This window comes from Acinonyx jubatus, chromosome A1 (assembly GCF_027475565.1).
Source record: "Acinonyx jubatus isolate Ajub_Pintada_27869175 chromosome A1, VMU_Ajub_asm_v1.0, whole genome shotgun sequence".
NCBI lineage: Eukaryota > Metazoa > Chordata > Mammalia > Carnivora > Felidae > Acinonyx > Acinonyx jubatus.
Genome location: NC_069380.1, coordinates 138,250,818 through 138,266,050, shown reverse-complemented (window position 1 = coordinate 138,266,050; position 15,233 = coordinate 138,250,818). Strand labels below are relative to the sequence as shown.

Below are 15,233 nucleotides of genomic sequence, written 5' to 3'. Positions count from 1 at the left end.
TTTAAATTCAAATATAGCTTTGTCTCCTACAGGCAAATATCCACAACAGGATTTGGAGAAAATGTATTCTGATAATTACACAACATGATTTGTTTTGCCCCTGTTGCTTTTAAATCTCCTTTTATCCACAACTAATGCCAAGTTCTGGGATCTCAACTGTTTTGAGTGGCCTGGTGCTTTGTTGATCATCACAATGGGGGATAAAATTGACAGGAATAGTGAGATATACACTAGCAATAGTGTTGGTGGAGCTCCCAAAGGCAGAAGTAACCTCATGCTGGATTTGCTCTTTGTTGTATAATTTTCTGGCATTTTATTAACAGGTTTAAAAAATTTTTAATTCTCACTAGGGAAAAAAATACTTTTGGCCCCATTTCTTCCCCTAAAACAACTGTTGTTTATAATGCATTTTTCCTGAGGCATCTGGGTCGCTCAGTCAGTTGAGTATACAACTCTTGATTTCAGCTCAGGTCATGATCCCACGGGCCTGGGATCGATTCCCGCATCAGCTCCACGCTGAGCATGGAGCCTGCTTGGGATCCTCTCTCTTCCCCACTCTCTCTGCCCCTACCCCGCCCATGTGCACCCTCTGTCTCTCAAAATAAGTAAACATTAAAGAAAATAATGCAGTATTCCTGACGTACCTATCTTGTCATAGCAAAATACTGTTGTTGTTGTTTTTTTTATATATATGAAATTTATTGTCAAATTGGTTTCCATACAACACCCAGTGCTCATCCCAAAAGGTGCCCTCCTCAATACCCATCACCCACCCTCTCCTCCCTCCCACCCCCCATCAACCCTCAGTTTGTTCTCAGTTTTTAACAGTCTCTTATGCTTTGGCTCTCTCCCACTCTAACCTCTTTTTTTTCTTTTTTTTTTCCTTCCCCTCCCCCATGGGTTCCTGTTAAGTTTCTCAGGATCCACATAAGAGTGAAAACATACGGTATCTGTCTTTCTCTGTATGGCTTATTTCACTTAGCATCACACTCTCCAGTTCCATCCACGTTGCTACAAAAGGCCATATTTCATTTTTTCTCATTGCCACGTAGTATTCCATTGTGTATATAAACCACAATTTCTGTACCCATTCATCAGTTGATGGACATTTAGGCTCTTTCCATAATTTGGCTATTGTTGAGAGTGCTGCTATGAACATTGGGGTACAGGTGCCCCTATGCATCAGTACTCCTGTATCCCTTGGATAAATTCCTAGCAGTGCTATTGCTGGGTCATAGGGTAGGTCTATTTTTAATTTTCTGAGGAACCTCCACACTGCTTTCCAGAGCGGCTGCACCAATTTGCATTCCACCAACAGTGCAAGAGGGTTCCCGTTTCTCCACATCCTCTCCAGCATCTGTAGTCTCCTGATTTGTTCATTTTGGCCACTCTGACTGGCGTGAGGTGATACCTGAGTGTGGTTTTGATTTGTATTTCCCTGATAAGAAGCGACGCTGAACATCTTTTCATGTGCCTGTTGGCCATCCGGATGTCTTCTTTAGAGAAGTGTCTATTCATGTTTTCTGCCCATTTCTTCACTGGGTTATTTGTTTTTCGGGTGTGGAGTTTGGTGAGCTCTTTATAGATTTTGGATACTAGCCCTTTGTCCGATATGTCATTTGCAAATATCTTTTCCCATTCTGTTGGTTGCCTTTTAGTTTTGTTGGTTGTTTCCTTTGCTGTGCAGAAGCTTTTTATCTTCATAAGGTCCCAGTAATTCATTTTTGCTTTTAATTCCCTTGCCTTTGGGGATGTGTCGAGTAAGAGATTGCTACGGCTGAGGTCAGAGAGGTCTTTTCCTGCTTTCTCCTCTAAGGTTTTGATGGTTTCCTGTCTCACATTCAGGTCCTTTATCCATTTTGAGTTTATTTTTGTGAATAAAATACTGTTGTTTTTTTTTTACGTCTCCTGACTCTGCTGTCCATGATCTAAGTGCATCTCATGCTGTGCAGTATCCTATATCTTAAAGGTTGGAAATTAGAAGTTTTATGAAGAAGGCAAAATATGACAGCAAAAATGACCTTTAAAATGATACTGGCCAAATATTAAAGCAATTTTGGGATCAGGAAAAAAATCCTTTACAGATGAAAAAACTTATCCCAGTTAAAGCAACAGTAATTATTAAACTTACAGCGATTGACCAAAATGGAACTGCATAAATCAGCCCACATTAACAAGTTAGTCAGCTACCTCTATTCCAGGGAATCTCATTGTGAGACCTGACCTTTGTACTGGTTCCACAGATGAGAAGTCTTCCACCCACCTAAAAAGACACAGTCTGAATTACTTACTGTCAAAAACATGTTAAAACTATGTTTTGTTTTTAAAACATGCTTTTACAGAGTTAGTCTCTCTCATCAGAGGATTTCAAAGGACATGTCCCTTAGAATCCTAATTAAACTTCGTTAATGAGGTGCTATTACTCTGTTTTATATAAAGATAGCCTAAGAGAAGGACTTACACAGAGAAGTCTCTGGATGGAAAGTGGACATCGAAAACCATTTAAACATAGGGGTCTAGAGGTTTAGAGTCTGAGTGGCTCATTCTGAGTGGCTCAGACGCCTGAGTGGCTATCCGACTTCAGCTCGGGTCATGGTCTCACAGTTTGTGAGTTGGAACCCCACATCGGGCGCTTGGGTGGCTCAGTCAATTATTTGGCTCATGTCATGATTTCATGGTTTGTGGGTTCAAGCCCTGTGTAGGGCTCTGTGCTGACAGTGCAGAGCCTCCTTGGGATTCTCTCTCCCTCTCTCTGTCCCTCCCTGACTCTCTCTCTCTTTCAAAAAAAAAAAAAAAAGGCAGGGGCACCTTGATGGCTCAGTCAGTTGAGTATACAGATTTGGCTCAGGTCATGATCTCATGGTTCCTGGGTTCAGGCCCCACGTCTGACTGTGGTGACAGCTCAGAGCCTGGAGCCTGCTTCTGATTCTGTCTCCTTCTCTCTCTGCCCTCCCCGGCTCAAGCTCTGTCTCTCTCTCTCTCTCTCTCTCTCTCTCTCTCTAAAACATTAAAAAACCAACAAACAAACAAAAAACACATGGGCGTCTATAATGCCCTGTGTTCACACATTCTCAATTGTCTCAGTGAATGAATTTCCAAACCCTCAACCCTGGTGTTAGATGCCACATACATACAGTCTTTACTGGAAATGTTAACTAAATTCTAATACTGGGGAGAAAAATATAAAATTTGAAGAAACCCTTTGCCCTAGCTTCTGGAAGCTGATGTTACTCACTCCTTTGATCTAAGGGTAAGGTTCATTTTTTTTTTTTAACGTTTATTTATTTTTGAGACAGAGAGAGACAGAGCATGAACAGGGGAGGGGCAGAGAGAGAGGGAGACACAGAATCTGAAACAGGCTCCAGGCTCTGAGCTGTCAGCACAGAGCCCGACGCGGGGCTCGAACTCACGGACCGTGAGATCATGACCTGAGCCGAAGTCGGACGCTTAACCGACCGAGCCACCCAGGCACCCCATCATTTTTGAGAAATCATTATGTAGAATATCAGTAAAATTAGTTAAGTGTACAAATATATTTTTAACTCATGATTTATATAAATCTCTTTGGAAGAATCAATTTTGTTTACAATGTTAAAAGTAAAAATTTTAGTGTTACTTATTGATTTATTATTTTTTGCTGAAAAATCAAATTTAAAGCATTGAATTTTAGGGTACCTGGGTAGCTCTGGTTGAGCGACTGACTCTTGATTTCGGCTCAGGTCATGATCTCACAGTCTGTGAGTTTGAGCCCCACATGGGGCTCCACACTGACCGTGCAGAGCCTGCTTGGGATTCTCTCTCTCCAAATAAATAAATACACTTAAAAAAAATAAAATACATTGATTTTGTTTGGATAGTAGCAATAAATGGAAATAAAAGGGTATAGTGTTATCAGAAAACAATTCTGAAGATCTAAATAGGAGGCCATTTATCAGGACAGTTGTATGAAATAATGCAGAAGGACATAAATAATATGGTCACATATTATTATGATGGCTGTTTTGGTAATATACTTCACTCAGCTGACATCATAGCAGAGTACATATTTTTATCTTTGACATAAGAGCAAATCTTTAGCTTTCACATATTGAAGGAAATGGTCTGAAGTCTTTAGTGGTTAATGCTGACACGAACCAGTTAATAATGATAAACTGTGTTAGTTAAACATTGTATGCAATACATGACAAATTTCTACATCTTCTCTAGAACTAAGTTTAGCTACTATGTATTTTCATTGTTGGGGGCATAAAAGTCATCTTAACTTGTAAGAAGTTTAATGGAATTAATTTGTGATTGATAGGGACAGACTTCACAAATAAAAAAGAAGAGTATGGTTCTGGTGTTCAAGGAAAAGAACATTCTGCTCATTTGGATCCTTTGGCCCCTCCGATGCCCTCACTGATTGTGCCACCACCATCCCCACCAGCAGCCGCTGTGGGAGCAGCCTGTGCTGCCACATTTCCCTCTGCTGCTTCCATCACTTCTGTCGGGGCTGCTTCTGCTTCCTCTGCTCACCTTCCTGTTACCTCAACTCTGGGTGCTGGATCTGCAGCCACTGCTGGACCAGAAGAAATGGTTAGTACAGTTAATGCAGGTGCCTGAGTGGGAAAAGAGCTGAAAACCTGACTGTATATTGGATATTTTTAACTTAGAACATGTTTTCCCATGGAGGAAGAGTCTGTATGGTATTTAGGCCAAGCCACAGAAAATATTTACTATACAAAGTGGCTAAAACAATTTATAATGAAGGGGCCCCTGGGTGGCTCAGTTAGTTGAGCATCCAACTTCGGCTCAGGTCATGATCTCACAGTTCATGAGTTTGAACCCCACGTTGGTCTCTGTGCTGACAGCCCAGAGCCTGGAGGCTGCCTCCGATTCTGTGTCTCCCTCTCTCTCTGTCCCTCCTCCACTCGCATTCTGTCTCCCTCTTTCTCTCAAAATAAACATTAAAAAAGTTTTTTTAAACAATTTATAATGAAAATAATAGCTGAAACTTCTATTATAGTAGTGATAATTAAAAATAACTTTGTCATTTCACGTTTTTTCAAGAACTATTCAGGAAAAATAGATTTGAAAAAGAGAAGATGACAGGCTTTTTAATCTATTTTGAAGGGAACTCTCCTGGGTATTTTTCAAGGGCTTAGAAGATTACTGGCTCTTTTGTATATTTTGTATTCAGCTATACCTTTCCCTTTTCCTCGATGCACATATATCATTAACACTACTCTGTAGTTACTCCATCTTGATTGGATTGGGTTCTCATTTTTAATTCAAGTCTCCTTGAATAATTTCTCCTAGAGTCACTTAGCTACTTTTAAGAGAAGTACATACAGTGTGGAACTACTGAATGGGGATGGAATATTTGTGTGAGAACTTGCCTGAAGGGGAATTGATCAAGCTAATTAATATAGAAGAGTTAACACAAAGTACATCGGGGTTCTGACTCCTCACCTTCTTCTTATTAAACCTGTATTATTCAAAGAGTGATTCTCCATAGTGAGGGGAGTAGGGATACAACTGGACTTACTTCTATAGGGCTTCTTAAAAACACTATGTCCTTCTTCCCTACTCTGGCTTGGCTTAGGCACAAAGGCATGTCTAGTATGATAAAGTTCCTGAGAGGATTCTGATTTGCTTGTGTCCTCCTCCTCCCTGGCCCTTACCGTTTTCCTGAGAGGACAGAAGATCGCAGAATAGGTTTTATGTTGTAAAGTTCCCCATCCGAAGGTGCCATTACCCTGGACAGCGCTCTGTAGCTAAGGGAGGCATTCAGTCAGCCAGACAATTGGTCATCTTGAATATTCCAGCTGACTTGAATTTCTGCCTTGTGGAAGCTACTGACTGTGGGGAAAAATATGTTGAGATCTGCTATTATGTCTGCTCTTGATTCAAAGAGGTGAAAAAAATATAGCTGTTAAGAAAATTTTGAATGTGTGAGGGAGTTTTGACTTAGAAATAAGACACTAAAATTCAACTCTGACTTATGTTCAGCTGTGTTTATTTTTCATGATTACACATTTTGAAGTGTGATCCTATACAGATGATCTCATTTAAGTAAACACAGTGAGTGTCTATTTAAATTTCTGGTTTGTCATTCATGTTGCATATTCAGATAACCCACAGAGCTAGATTTTTCAAAATTCCCTTCAAATATGACTACACCATTTGTACATTTGCATTTATATATAAACCTGGATATATATGGGAAGAACTGAATGAATGAGTATGCTTACCACCTTTTTTGTTACATTGTGAAACAGTGTGGTCACCTGAGATAATTTTGAAGTCTTTGCAACCTGAAAACACAATATAGTGTAGACAGCCTTTGCAACTACATCCTCCTTGATAAACAGATACACATTCAATTTTGTTCGCATAAATATAGCCTTTAGGGTTGGAGGAGAGGAAAATCAGAAGCAAATCAGTCTGTAAGTATACTGCTAGTTTTCTTCCTTGCTTATGTAATTATAATATTCAGATTCAGATTCCCCTCAAATGTGTCCTCTTGTTTTTGAAAAGAACCATAATAACAAAACTAGGAACAAGTATATTAGTTGGGTAACTTATCTAATGCGAACCCATCATTGTTGGGACTGGGAAAGGAGAGACCTATGATCCAGGCCTGGTTATCTTTCTTTTCATTTTAATCACAGAGGCTTCCTATGAACATTCAAAACTTTTTCCCAATCTTCTTGGTATTTCCAGTAGCTAAAAGGAGGTGTATAACAGAGAACAAACTGCAGAGAACTGGGAAACAGACAACTGGAAAAAGAAAGATTATCATCCTACTAAAAGAACACCTTCATCTGTAAAATTCTTTCCTTTCTGCAGACATCCTCAGTATGTTAAATACAATACCAGAATTTCCTGGTGGTAAGCACTTTTCAAGAAATAACAATTAGGCAGTTATATGAGCACGTATATTGCAGTTCACGAGTTTGAACAATAGGTGACCCTTTTTTCTTTTTCTGACTCACCGTTGGAATAGTTGAGGGGTTTTAGTTGGATTTTTAAACTCTTTAGTAAATGTTCTCTCTTAACTTTCCTCTTCATCTGAATGGAAAGTGAAAGGATATCATTAGGCACTTGGCACTGCCCTCCTCATTCTATAAATGAGGAAACTGAGGTTTGGAGAGTGAGTGAGTTGCCTGTGGACACAATCAGTGACAGAAGTCAGACTTTGACTGTTTGGCCACAGAGCCTTGTTTCTTAACCAACCATTGTCTCCATGTCAAATATTAAGATACAAATATTAAGTTTTAAAAATAGGTCATTTCCCTTTTCTTTCTTAATCCTTTTGATTTTGTTGCTTTTATTGATAGGGCATAAAATGCTAGCATTTCCATTTTTATAGCATTTTTTAAGTCAGCTAAGCTCTTAGATAGATTTAATGAGATCCATCCTGACTGGAACCAGTAAGTTTGGTCATGGAGTCAAAAAGTCAGTTAAAAAAAGGTGTGTGTGGTGGGTGGGGGGGAGACACCTGGGTGGCTCAGTCAGTTGAGCGTCCGACTTTGGCCTCAGGTCATCATGATTTAGTGGTTTGTGAATTCAGGCCCCACATTGTGCTCACTGCTGTCAGACTGTCAGTGCAGAGCCCGCTTTGGATCCTCTGTGCCCCTCCCCAGCTTGCGCTGTCCCCCAAATAAATAAATATATATATATTTTAAAGTCAGTTGGGGCGCCTGGGTGGCTCAGTCGGATAAGCATATGACTCTTGGTTTTAGCTCAGATCATGATCTCACGGTTTGTGGGTTCAAGCCCCATGTTGGGCTCTGTGCTGACAGTGTGTGGGGCCTTCCTGGGATTCTTTCTCTCCCTCTCTCTCTGCCCCTCCCCTACTCATGCACACACTCTGGCTCTCAAAATAAATAAACATTAAAAAAATTATTTTAATTAAAAAGAAAAGTCATTTAAAGCAGGAAATTTTGAGAAGTTATATATACATATCTTAGGTGTTATTTTATGCTAAAACATGTGTGTATTAATTTGCTAATTTTTAACATGGGACCAAACTGACTATGGGTTCCTAGATTGTAATTAAGCCATCTCTTTTGTATAAGCTACATTCAGTGGATTATATTTTATGTAATTTCCAATTTCAGTTTTTGTAAAGTAAAGCAAGAATCTATCAACACTTGTGAGGCAATCTGATTACAGAACAAACCATTTGAAAACAAAGAGCTAAAAAATAAAACCAAAAGCTGACTTGGTAAACATGCAAGTCAGTTAAGACAATTATTAATTTCTTTTTAAAGTCTTTATTTCCTTACTGGAGTATATGTTTTCATCTTACTGAAGATATTTTAAAGCAGTTCTCAACTGGTTGGGTGAAGGTTATCAGCTGTGGGCATTCTTCCAACTACCGTAGTTTTCTCATTCCAAACATCTCCCAGTCAAAACGTGTCCAGTTTCTTTTACATTCCTTCCCCCTCCGAGTGGGAACAGCTGTTATGGATGGGAGTGCTTACACCCTTCAAATGTGACTAGGCACAAATAAGGTTACCAGCTCAAATGTACTTCAGGTTGCAGTTTTTCATAAAGTATGTTCTTACCAGCAATTAAATTTATATTTTACATTTTAAAATAGTTTTTAATATTAAGATATAGCACATTATAGAATATATTTTATACCTTATTTTAATAAGAAATAGGATGAGGTTTCCTTAAGGTCAGAAGCATGAATTTAGTCCACAAAAACATGCCTATAAATATTTTAGTATCTGAGTTTTAGTTTCTTAAATTCATAAGACCCGTAAAAGTTTAGGTTAACCAGCCAAATAGTTTCTACAAGTATTATAGTGAGAAACAGTCCTCTAAATACCTCTCCCTAAATTCTATTAGCTCTTTCTCCTACTTACCTTTTAATTTCCTAAGTAGTATGCTCATATCTTTATTTCCACATGCATCAATTATCCAGTATTATCTGTTGACTGATTATTATGGATGAAAGAATTGGCCTTTTTAAATACCATCCTAACCCTGTCCTTTTTCTGTATTTAAATGTAGATATTCCAGACTTTGCATTAAGTTAATATTTATGATGACTATTTAAATATAGCTAAGCTACAAATGTATACTATGCCTACATTTCCTTTCTGGTACAATTTTTTGTTCCTGGAATGGATTCCTTTGTTTTTACCTTTGCTTGGTTTTCTGTGCAACTGTAATTAAGTCTTTCCAAACTCTCCAAACACTCTCCAAACCTCACTGAATGCTATTTTCCTAGAGTTCTCCCGACACATCAATATTCTACCATTTTAATTTTCCCAGAGACATTTCTCATGGAACCCACTATCATCTGTTTCAATATACAGCCGTGATCATCTGCAGCTAGATGCAGATAATATGAAGAACTCAATGAACGATACCTCAGATGGACTATAACAGTGAGGAAAGATCACTATTTAATAATATGGTTTGGGGAAAAATGGTTAGAGGGAAAATTAGATTAATAATTCACACTGAAATTTCAAGTGTTTTAATAAGTTAAACCAAAATAAGTAAATGTTAGAAGAGTATAATGACCTCAGCTGCCTAAAGAAGGTTTGTTGATTACCTTATGGAAGAAATTAACAACAAAATTAGCTATAATTTTTTAAATTTATGTGCACTGAAAAATAAAACTGAGGGACGCCTGGGTGGCTCAGTCGGTTAAGCATCCGACTTTGGTTCAGGTCATGATCTCACGGTTTGTGGGTATGAGCCCTGCATTGGGCTCTGTGCTGACAGTTCAGAGCCTGGAGCCTGCTTGGGATTCTGTGTCTCCCTGTCTCTCTCTGCTCCTCCCCTGCTCACAATGTGTGTGTGTGTGTGTGTGTGTGTGTGTGTGTGTGTGTGTGTGTCTCAAAAATAAACATTAAAAGAAAATTTGTTTAAAGAAGAAGCTAAGTGGGATAACATTAAGTGGATAAAATATTTACACTATTAGATAAGTATCTGTAATTATTAGATGAGCTTAATATTCATCAGGATTAATTAAACATTTTTGAGAGAAATACCCATTCCTGGCAAGTAATTAAAGAATTTGGGTAGTTGACAAAATGAATTGCAAATATGAAACATTAATAAGGAACCACAAATTGAATCAAATACTAGGTTTCACCTCAGACTTAAAGGAGCAGCTAATATAATTAATTGATAACGAAAAACAGTGAGTACATGTATATGTTATTCGTATTACAAATATAATCTTTCTGGAGTATCATCAGCAGTAAGTAACAAAAGCTGTAAAAGCTGACATTACCTTTTGATATGATCATCCCATTTTCTGCAGAAAAAAGGAAGAACACAAAAGCATATGTGTAATGAAAAGCGTATGTGTAATATTAATTATGCATAAGAATCAAAAGCGTTCATAAAACAGAATAATGGTTGACAAGGGTTAGGGCAGTTGAGGAAGGGAAATGGATAGGACTCTAAAAGTGTCACAGGAGGGAGACTGCTGTGGTGCTAGAATGGTTTTGTGTCTTGACTGCAGTGATAGTTACAGAAATGGAGACGTAATAAAATGACACGGATCTCTACCAAGGCATTATACCCATGTTACCTTCCTGGCTTTGACATCATAATTATACTATATTTATGTAAGATGTAATCATTGCAGGAAATGGTGAGGAATACACAGGACCTCTCTATTACTATCTCTGCAACTTCCTATGAGTTTATAATTGTTTCAGAATAAAGAGTTTTTTTTAAAGTTTACAAAAGTTTATAAAATGGTTGGTACACCAAAGTCATAAAGAGATGTTTTGGGGTGCGTGGTTCTGTATCTTGCCTTTTGTCTCATTGTTTTATTTTTTCCATGTTAAAGTTGGTTAAATATATAGTTATTTTTTAAGTGCCTTTGTATTTTCTTCATCAGTTATACAAGCAAAAAATACTATATATTTTGCCATGATTTTGTACCACCTGGATGTTTCTTTGTTTTTTTAGTATGTGCCCAGAATTGTGACATCTGCACAACAGAAAGCTGGAAAAACAATTACAGCCCGGATCACAGGGAGATGTGATTTTGCCTCAAAAAACCGAATTAGTAGCAGCTTAGCTATAATGGGAGTTTCTCCTCCCATGAGCTCAGTTGTTGTGGAAAAGCATCATCCAGTCACAGTGGTGAGTACACATACTTGATGATCTTAATCAAAAAATCTTTTTTCCTGAGAGACTAATAAACACTTAAATTACGTGTTGAGAAGATCAGAATTCATGATGACTGTTACTTGTTCTACCTTTTATCATTACAGTCTTTATGTACTTAGAATCATCAAACCTGGTCTAAATCTGCCTTTCCTCTTTTAGGAAATTAATTTCAGAAACATTGTTTCTTCTCAACAGTGTAAAAATTATCAATACAAAAAATAATCCACTGTGTTGGTGGCCAAAAGAAATATATAAATGATTTCTCATTAATTTAAAACAAGAGACAAAAACTATTTACTTACTCATTACCTCCTGTTCATGTAGCAGGTATTTGATTATAAGAAACACTTGCATTTTTATAGTCTTTAATTTTTGTTCCTTTTTTTTTTTTTTTAAGTCTTCTTCCCTTTTTCAGTACAACTGTCAGCATATTTGTAGTGTGGAAATTCAGATTGCACTAGATTCATGTAATATAAAGGAAAATGCCTAGAATTTAAACAAAAATAAACAAAAAGCCTGAATTAGTGCCTCACTTTTGCTACCTACTGCCTTTGTGATCATACACAAATCAAGTAAAATATTTGAGCCTCCACTTCCTCTTGTGTAAAATGGGAGTGTTAAGGGTACTTGGCTCCTAAAGTTATTTTCTGGTTTCAGGATTAACTGAGACAATGTGAAAATTGAATGAGATATATAAAGGCACTTTATAAACTGTAAAACCAAAAGCGAATTTAACTTAGTAAAAATTACTAGAGGAAGGTACATGGGATACATATAAATCGACAATTGTCTCAAAAAATTTAAATTTTGAAAGTTAAAAGTTCACATCCTTAAATAGGAACAATTGATTTTAAAAGAGAAAGTCACCTAACATAAATTTTCAGTGTTAGACAACACTGCCTACTTAATGTATCAAAGTTTTAGCAAAAATATATACGGAATGATGTTACATCCTTTATTTGCTGGGCAGTAGATGGCTGCCAGATGATTAAATCAAGGGAAGCTTGATTCATTAAATTTAGCCTCGGGTAGAGAATGACGGTAATGAAGTGGAAGACTGAGGCGGAGGCATTAAGTCCAAATAAGGATATGGAGGGTGGATAGGGGTCTTAGCCTTCACAGGCTGCAAAGACTCTGAAAGTCCTTAGGCGACCTCCCAATATAGTTTTGAATATATGAGGATCAGTTATCAGAAACGAAAAGAGAAAACTCATTTCTGTTTTTCTCAGCACATGTGTGCATAGAGAGGGAGAGGGACTGCCCATTTGTATGGTAAAGAAGGTGTAAAGAAATCACATATATGCTTACTTTTAATTTGGGCAGCCTTTTGTTTTTGTACTGACAGGAATTCATATTCTACAGAAAAAAAAAAAACAAAACAAGGAAATAGTCTTAAAACCCCTGTTTCTGATATTTACCTCCCCAGCTGCCCTTTGCTGATTCACTATGTATAGTACTTCTCCAGTAATTGCTCATGAAGGAAACAGCCATAAACTGCTTCCATTATTACCTAAGTAGGTTATGTAATAGACCTGTGGCAGGCCTCTGTGCCGTTTTTCCTTTTATCCCCCAATCGAGACCTGTAACTACTAGAAACAGTTATTACTAATAAACAACTAGTCAGATTTCTGACACTTTAGCCCCACCTGCTGGATAATTGCTTGTTCCTAGTGCTACTTCATTCTCTGCCATTTTTATAGATCATGAAACCAGTGGTAAGGTGAATCTGTTTCTACATTCCCTTTTTCCCATCCTCCCCAAGGAAAAATCGTTCTTTTAACAGGGTCAGATTAGGTGGTTAGCAACTAAATTTTCATACTAGTTGGAAGAATCTCCCCCATCTGTAATGACTATCCACTTAAGTACAAAGAAACATTTATATAAAATACCTTTGAGATGGGAAATTTCTCTAGAGGAGCTCTTAGAATCTGTCATGAAGACCTTTAAGAGTTTTCACTCATTTTCTTTTTAAGTAAAAGCTGCATCATAGGGTTTTTAAAATACATAATGAATGTTTTGATCAAATGTATATAATTTTACTTCGAGGATTTTAAGATGACTTTTCTAAGTAGAAGACCCTACTAGGAATCTCCATGTACTGTTCAGTGATGTGGACCAAGAACTGGATAACAAGTCTACTGAGAAGCTGTATCCAGTATAATATAGAAAATCCTTGTACATTTTACACGTGTATACACGTAATGTGTACTTACATACATATTATGTACCTGTACGTATTCTATGCCTAGATGAAGTCAGTTGTGCACTGACTCTGTTACGTCAGTGCTTAGGTCCAAGATGTTTCCTTGAGTTCTGAGATAGTGTGGGTATCCTCTCAATGTGTGTCCTCAGCATCTAGTTATTTCTTTGTATAGAAAGTTGTAATCCACATTAAGGAGCACCAGGCCTCTGGAAAGAGCTCCTCTTGTATGATCATAAAGGTTTAGTCAGCTCCCAGGTGAACCGGGTTGAAATAGGAGAGATCTGCTTTACTGTGATTTGAAACAAGGACCAGACAGGATTTCTCAGAGCTTTCCCCATGTTCCCTGATTGAACTCCACATGTTAACAGGTACAGGAAGGAGAACACTGCTTGGAATAAAAGGAGGGCTTGGGGCTGCCTCTTCTTCCAAACACCATTAAGTCCCTTTCTACAGGTGGCCTCTGTACACATTGTAAGATTCCACTTGAGTCCTCTTTGAGGAATGACTCCCATGGCTCCTTTGTGATCCTATGGAATACAAGCTGATCAGAGGGTATTGAGCACATTAGTGTAACTTATGGATTAAGGACCACTGTTTGGTCCTTAAGTGTTTGTTTTAATGGCTGCTTCACCAGCTTATTGCATGTATCTATCGGGTGCTTAACAAATGTTTGTTTGGTTAAATTATATATAATGAAGTGGTATTTAATGTGTGTCATTTTGTGGGATTGTTAAAGCAGGTTTTTACCTTTTCAGCAAACCATTCCTCAAGCTGCTGCTGCAAAATATCCCCGGACGATTCATCCTGAAAGTAGTACCTCAGCTTCTAGATCCCTCGGAACCAGGTCAACTCACACCCAGTCTCTCACAAGCATTCATTCCATAAAAGTGGTTGACTAAAATGAATATGCACATATTGAGACCTTTTAATTCATCTGGTTATACCAAGGATTAGAAGTCTCTAGTTTTTAAAATTTCATCTTCTTAGAACATCATGGATACATCCTGTTCATCTTTTCAGAATTCCAGGAGGCTTTTTCAAAGCCACACCATCCTTTGTAACTATATGTAGGATTATTTTAATGTTATTTTTTTAATTTAAACAATTAAGTAAAAATTTTTTAACTTAAAAATGACTTGATTGTTTAATAGGTTCAGCCTGTCACTGATTACATCATAAAAGTATATAAATCTTGTTTTATTAATGTTATTTACCAAAGACTAAATCATTTCTAGTGTTACCAAGTAAACTTTGAGAACTTTACTAAAAAATTGTTAAGGAGCATATGGGTGGCTCAGTCGGTTAAGTGTCTGACTTGGGTTAGGTTGTGATCTTGCAGTTCGTGAGTTCAAGCTCCATGTTCATGGGCCTGTGCTGATAGCTCGGAGCCTGGAGCCTGCTTCGGATTCTGTGTCTCCCTCTCTCTTTCTGCCCTCCCCCACTCACATTCTGTCTCTCTCTCAAAAGTAAACATAAAAATAATTTTATTTTTAAAAGTAATAGAAACTAAGGTATTTTTATTTTAAAATTAAAGAGCTAAAGACCAAGATTAATAATGATATTTTATCACAGTTTTTTCTGTGATTTTAATGTATTAGTCTTCATTTTCTTAAGACTCTGACAATTAAAAATGGGAAATGATGAGACCTATCAATAATTTTTAATGATAAAAGGAAAGATTTTTTTTACTAGTACAGAAACAGAGTCATCAAAAAGAAATTTCCTATTAGAATGGTCCTATTTCTGATGGTCTTTCTTGTTTTTTGAAACTCTGCAGTGTTGAACCGTTTTTCTCTCTGAACATCCAAACATCACCCTGTGAGGATAATAGCACTGGGCAACTCAGCAAACCTTCTAGGCCTGGGGAAAGACTTTTCACTAGCTGCCAGTG

At 37.5% G+C, this 15,233-nt stretch overlaps 1 protein-coding gene across 5 annotated transcripts in view; it reads left to right on the top strand.

Annotated features, from left to right (window-relative positions):
* POC5 (POC5 centriolar protein) overlaps nucleotides 1-14,474 on the top strand; it is a 42,714-nt gene extending 28,240 nt beyond the window's left edge. For all 5 annotated transcript variants that reach the window (XM_015072113.3, XM_015072110.3, XM_015072111.3 and 2 more), the window contains 3 exons: nucleotides 4,301-4,575; nucleotides 10,936-11,112; nucleotides 14,098-14,474. In XM_015072113.3, coding sequence (XP_014927599.2) covers nucleotides 4,301-4,575; nucleotides 10,936-11,112; nucleotides 14,098-14,241 — 596 coding nt within the window. In that variant the 3' untranslated portion in view covers nucleotides 14,242-14,474. The remainder of the gene's footprint in view (nucleotides 1-4,300; nucleotides 4,576-10,935; nucleotides 11,113-14,097) is intronic.
* Nucleotides 14,475-15,233: the final 759 nt, after the last annotated feature.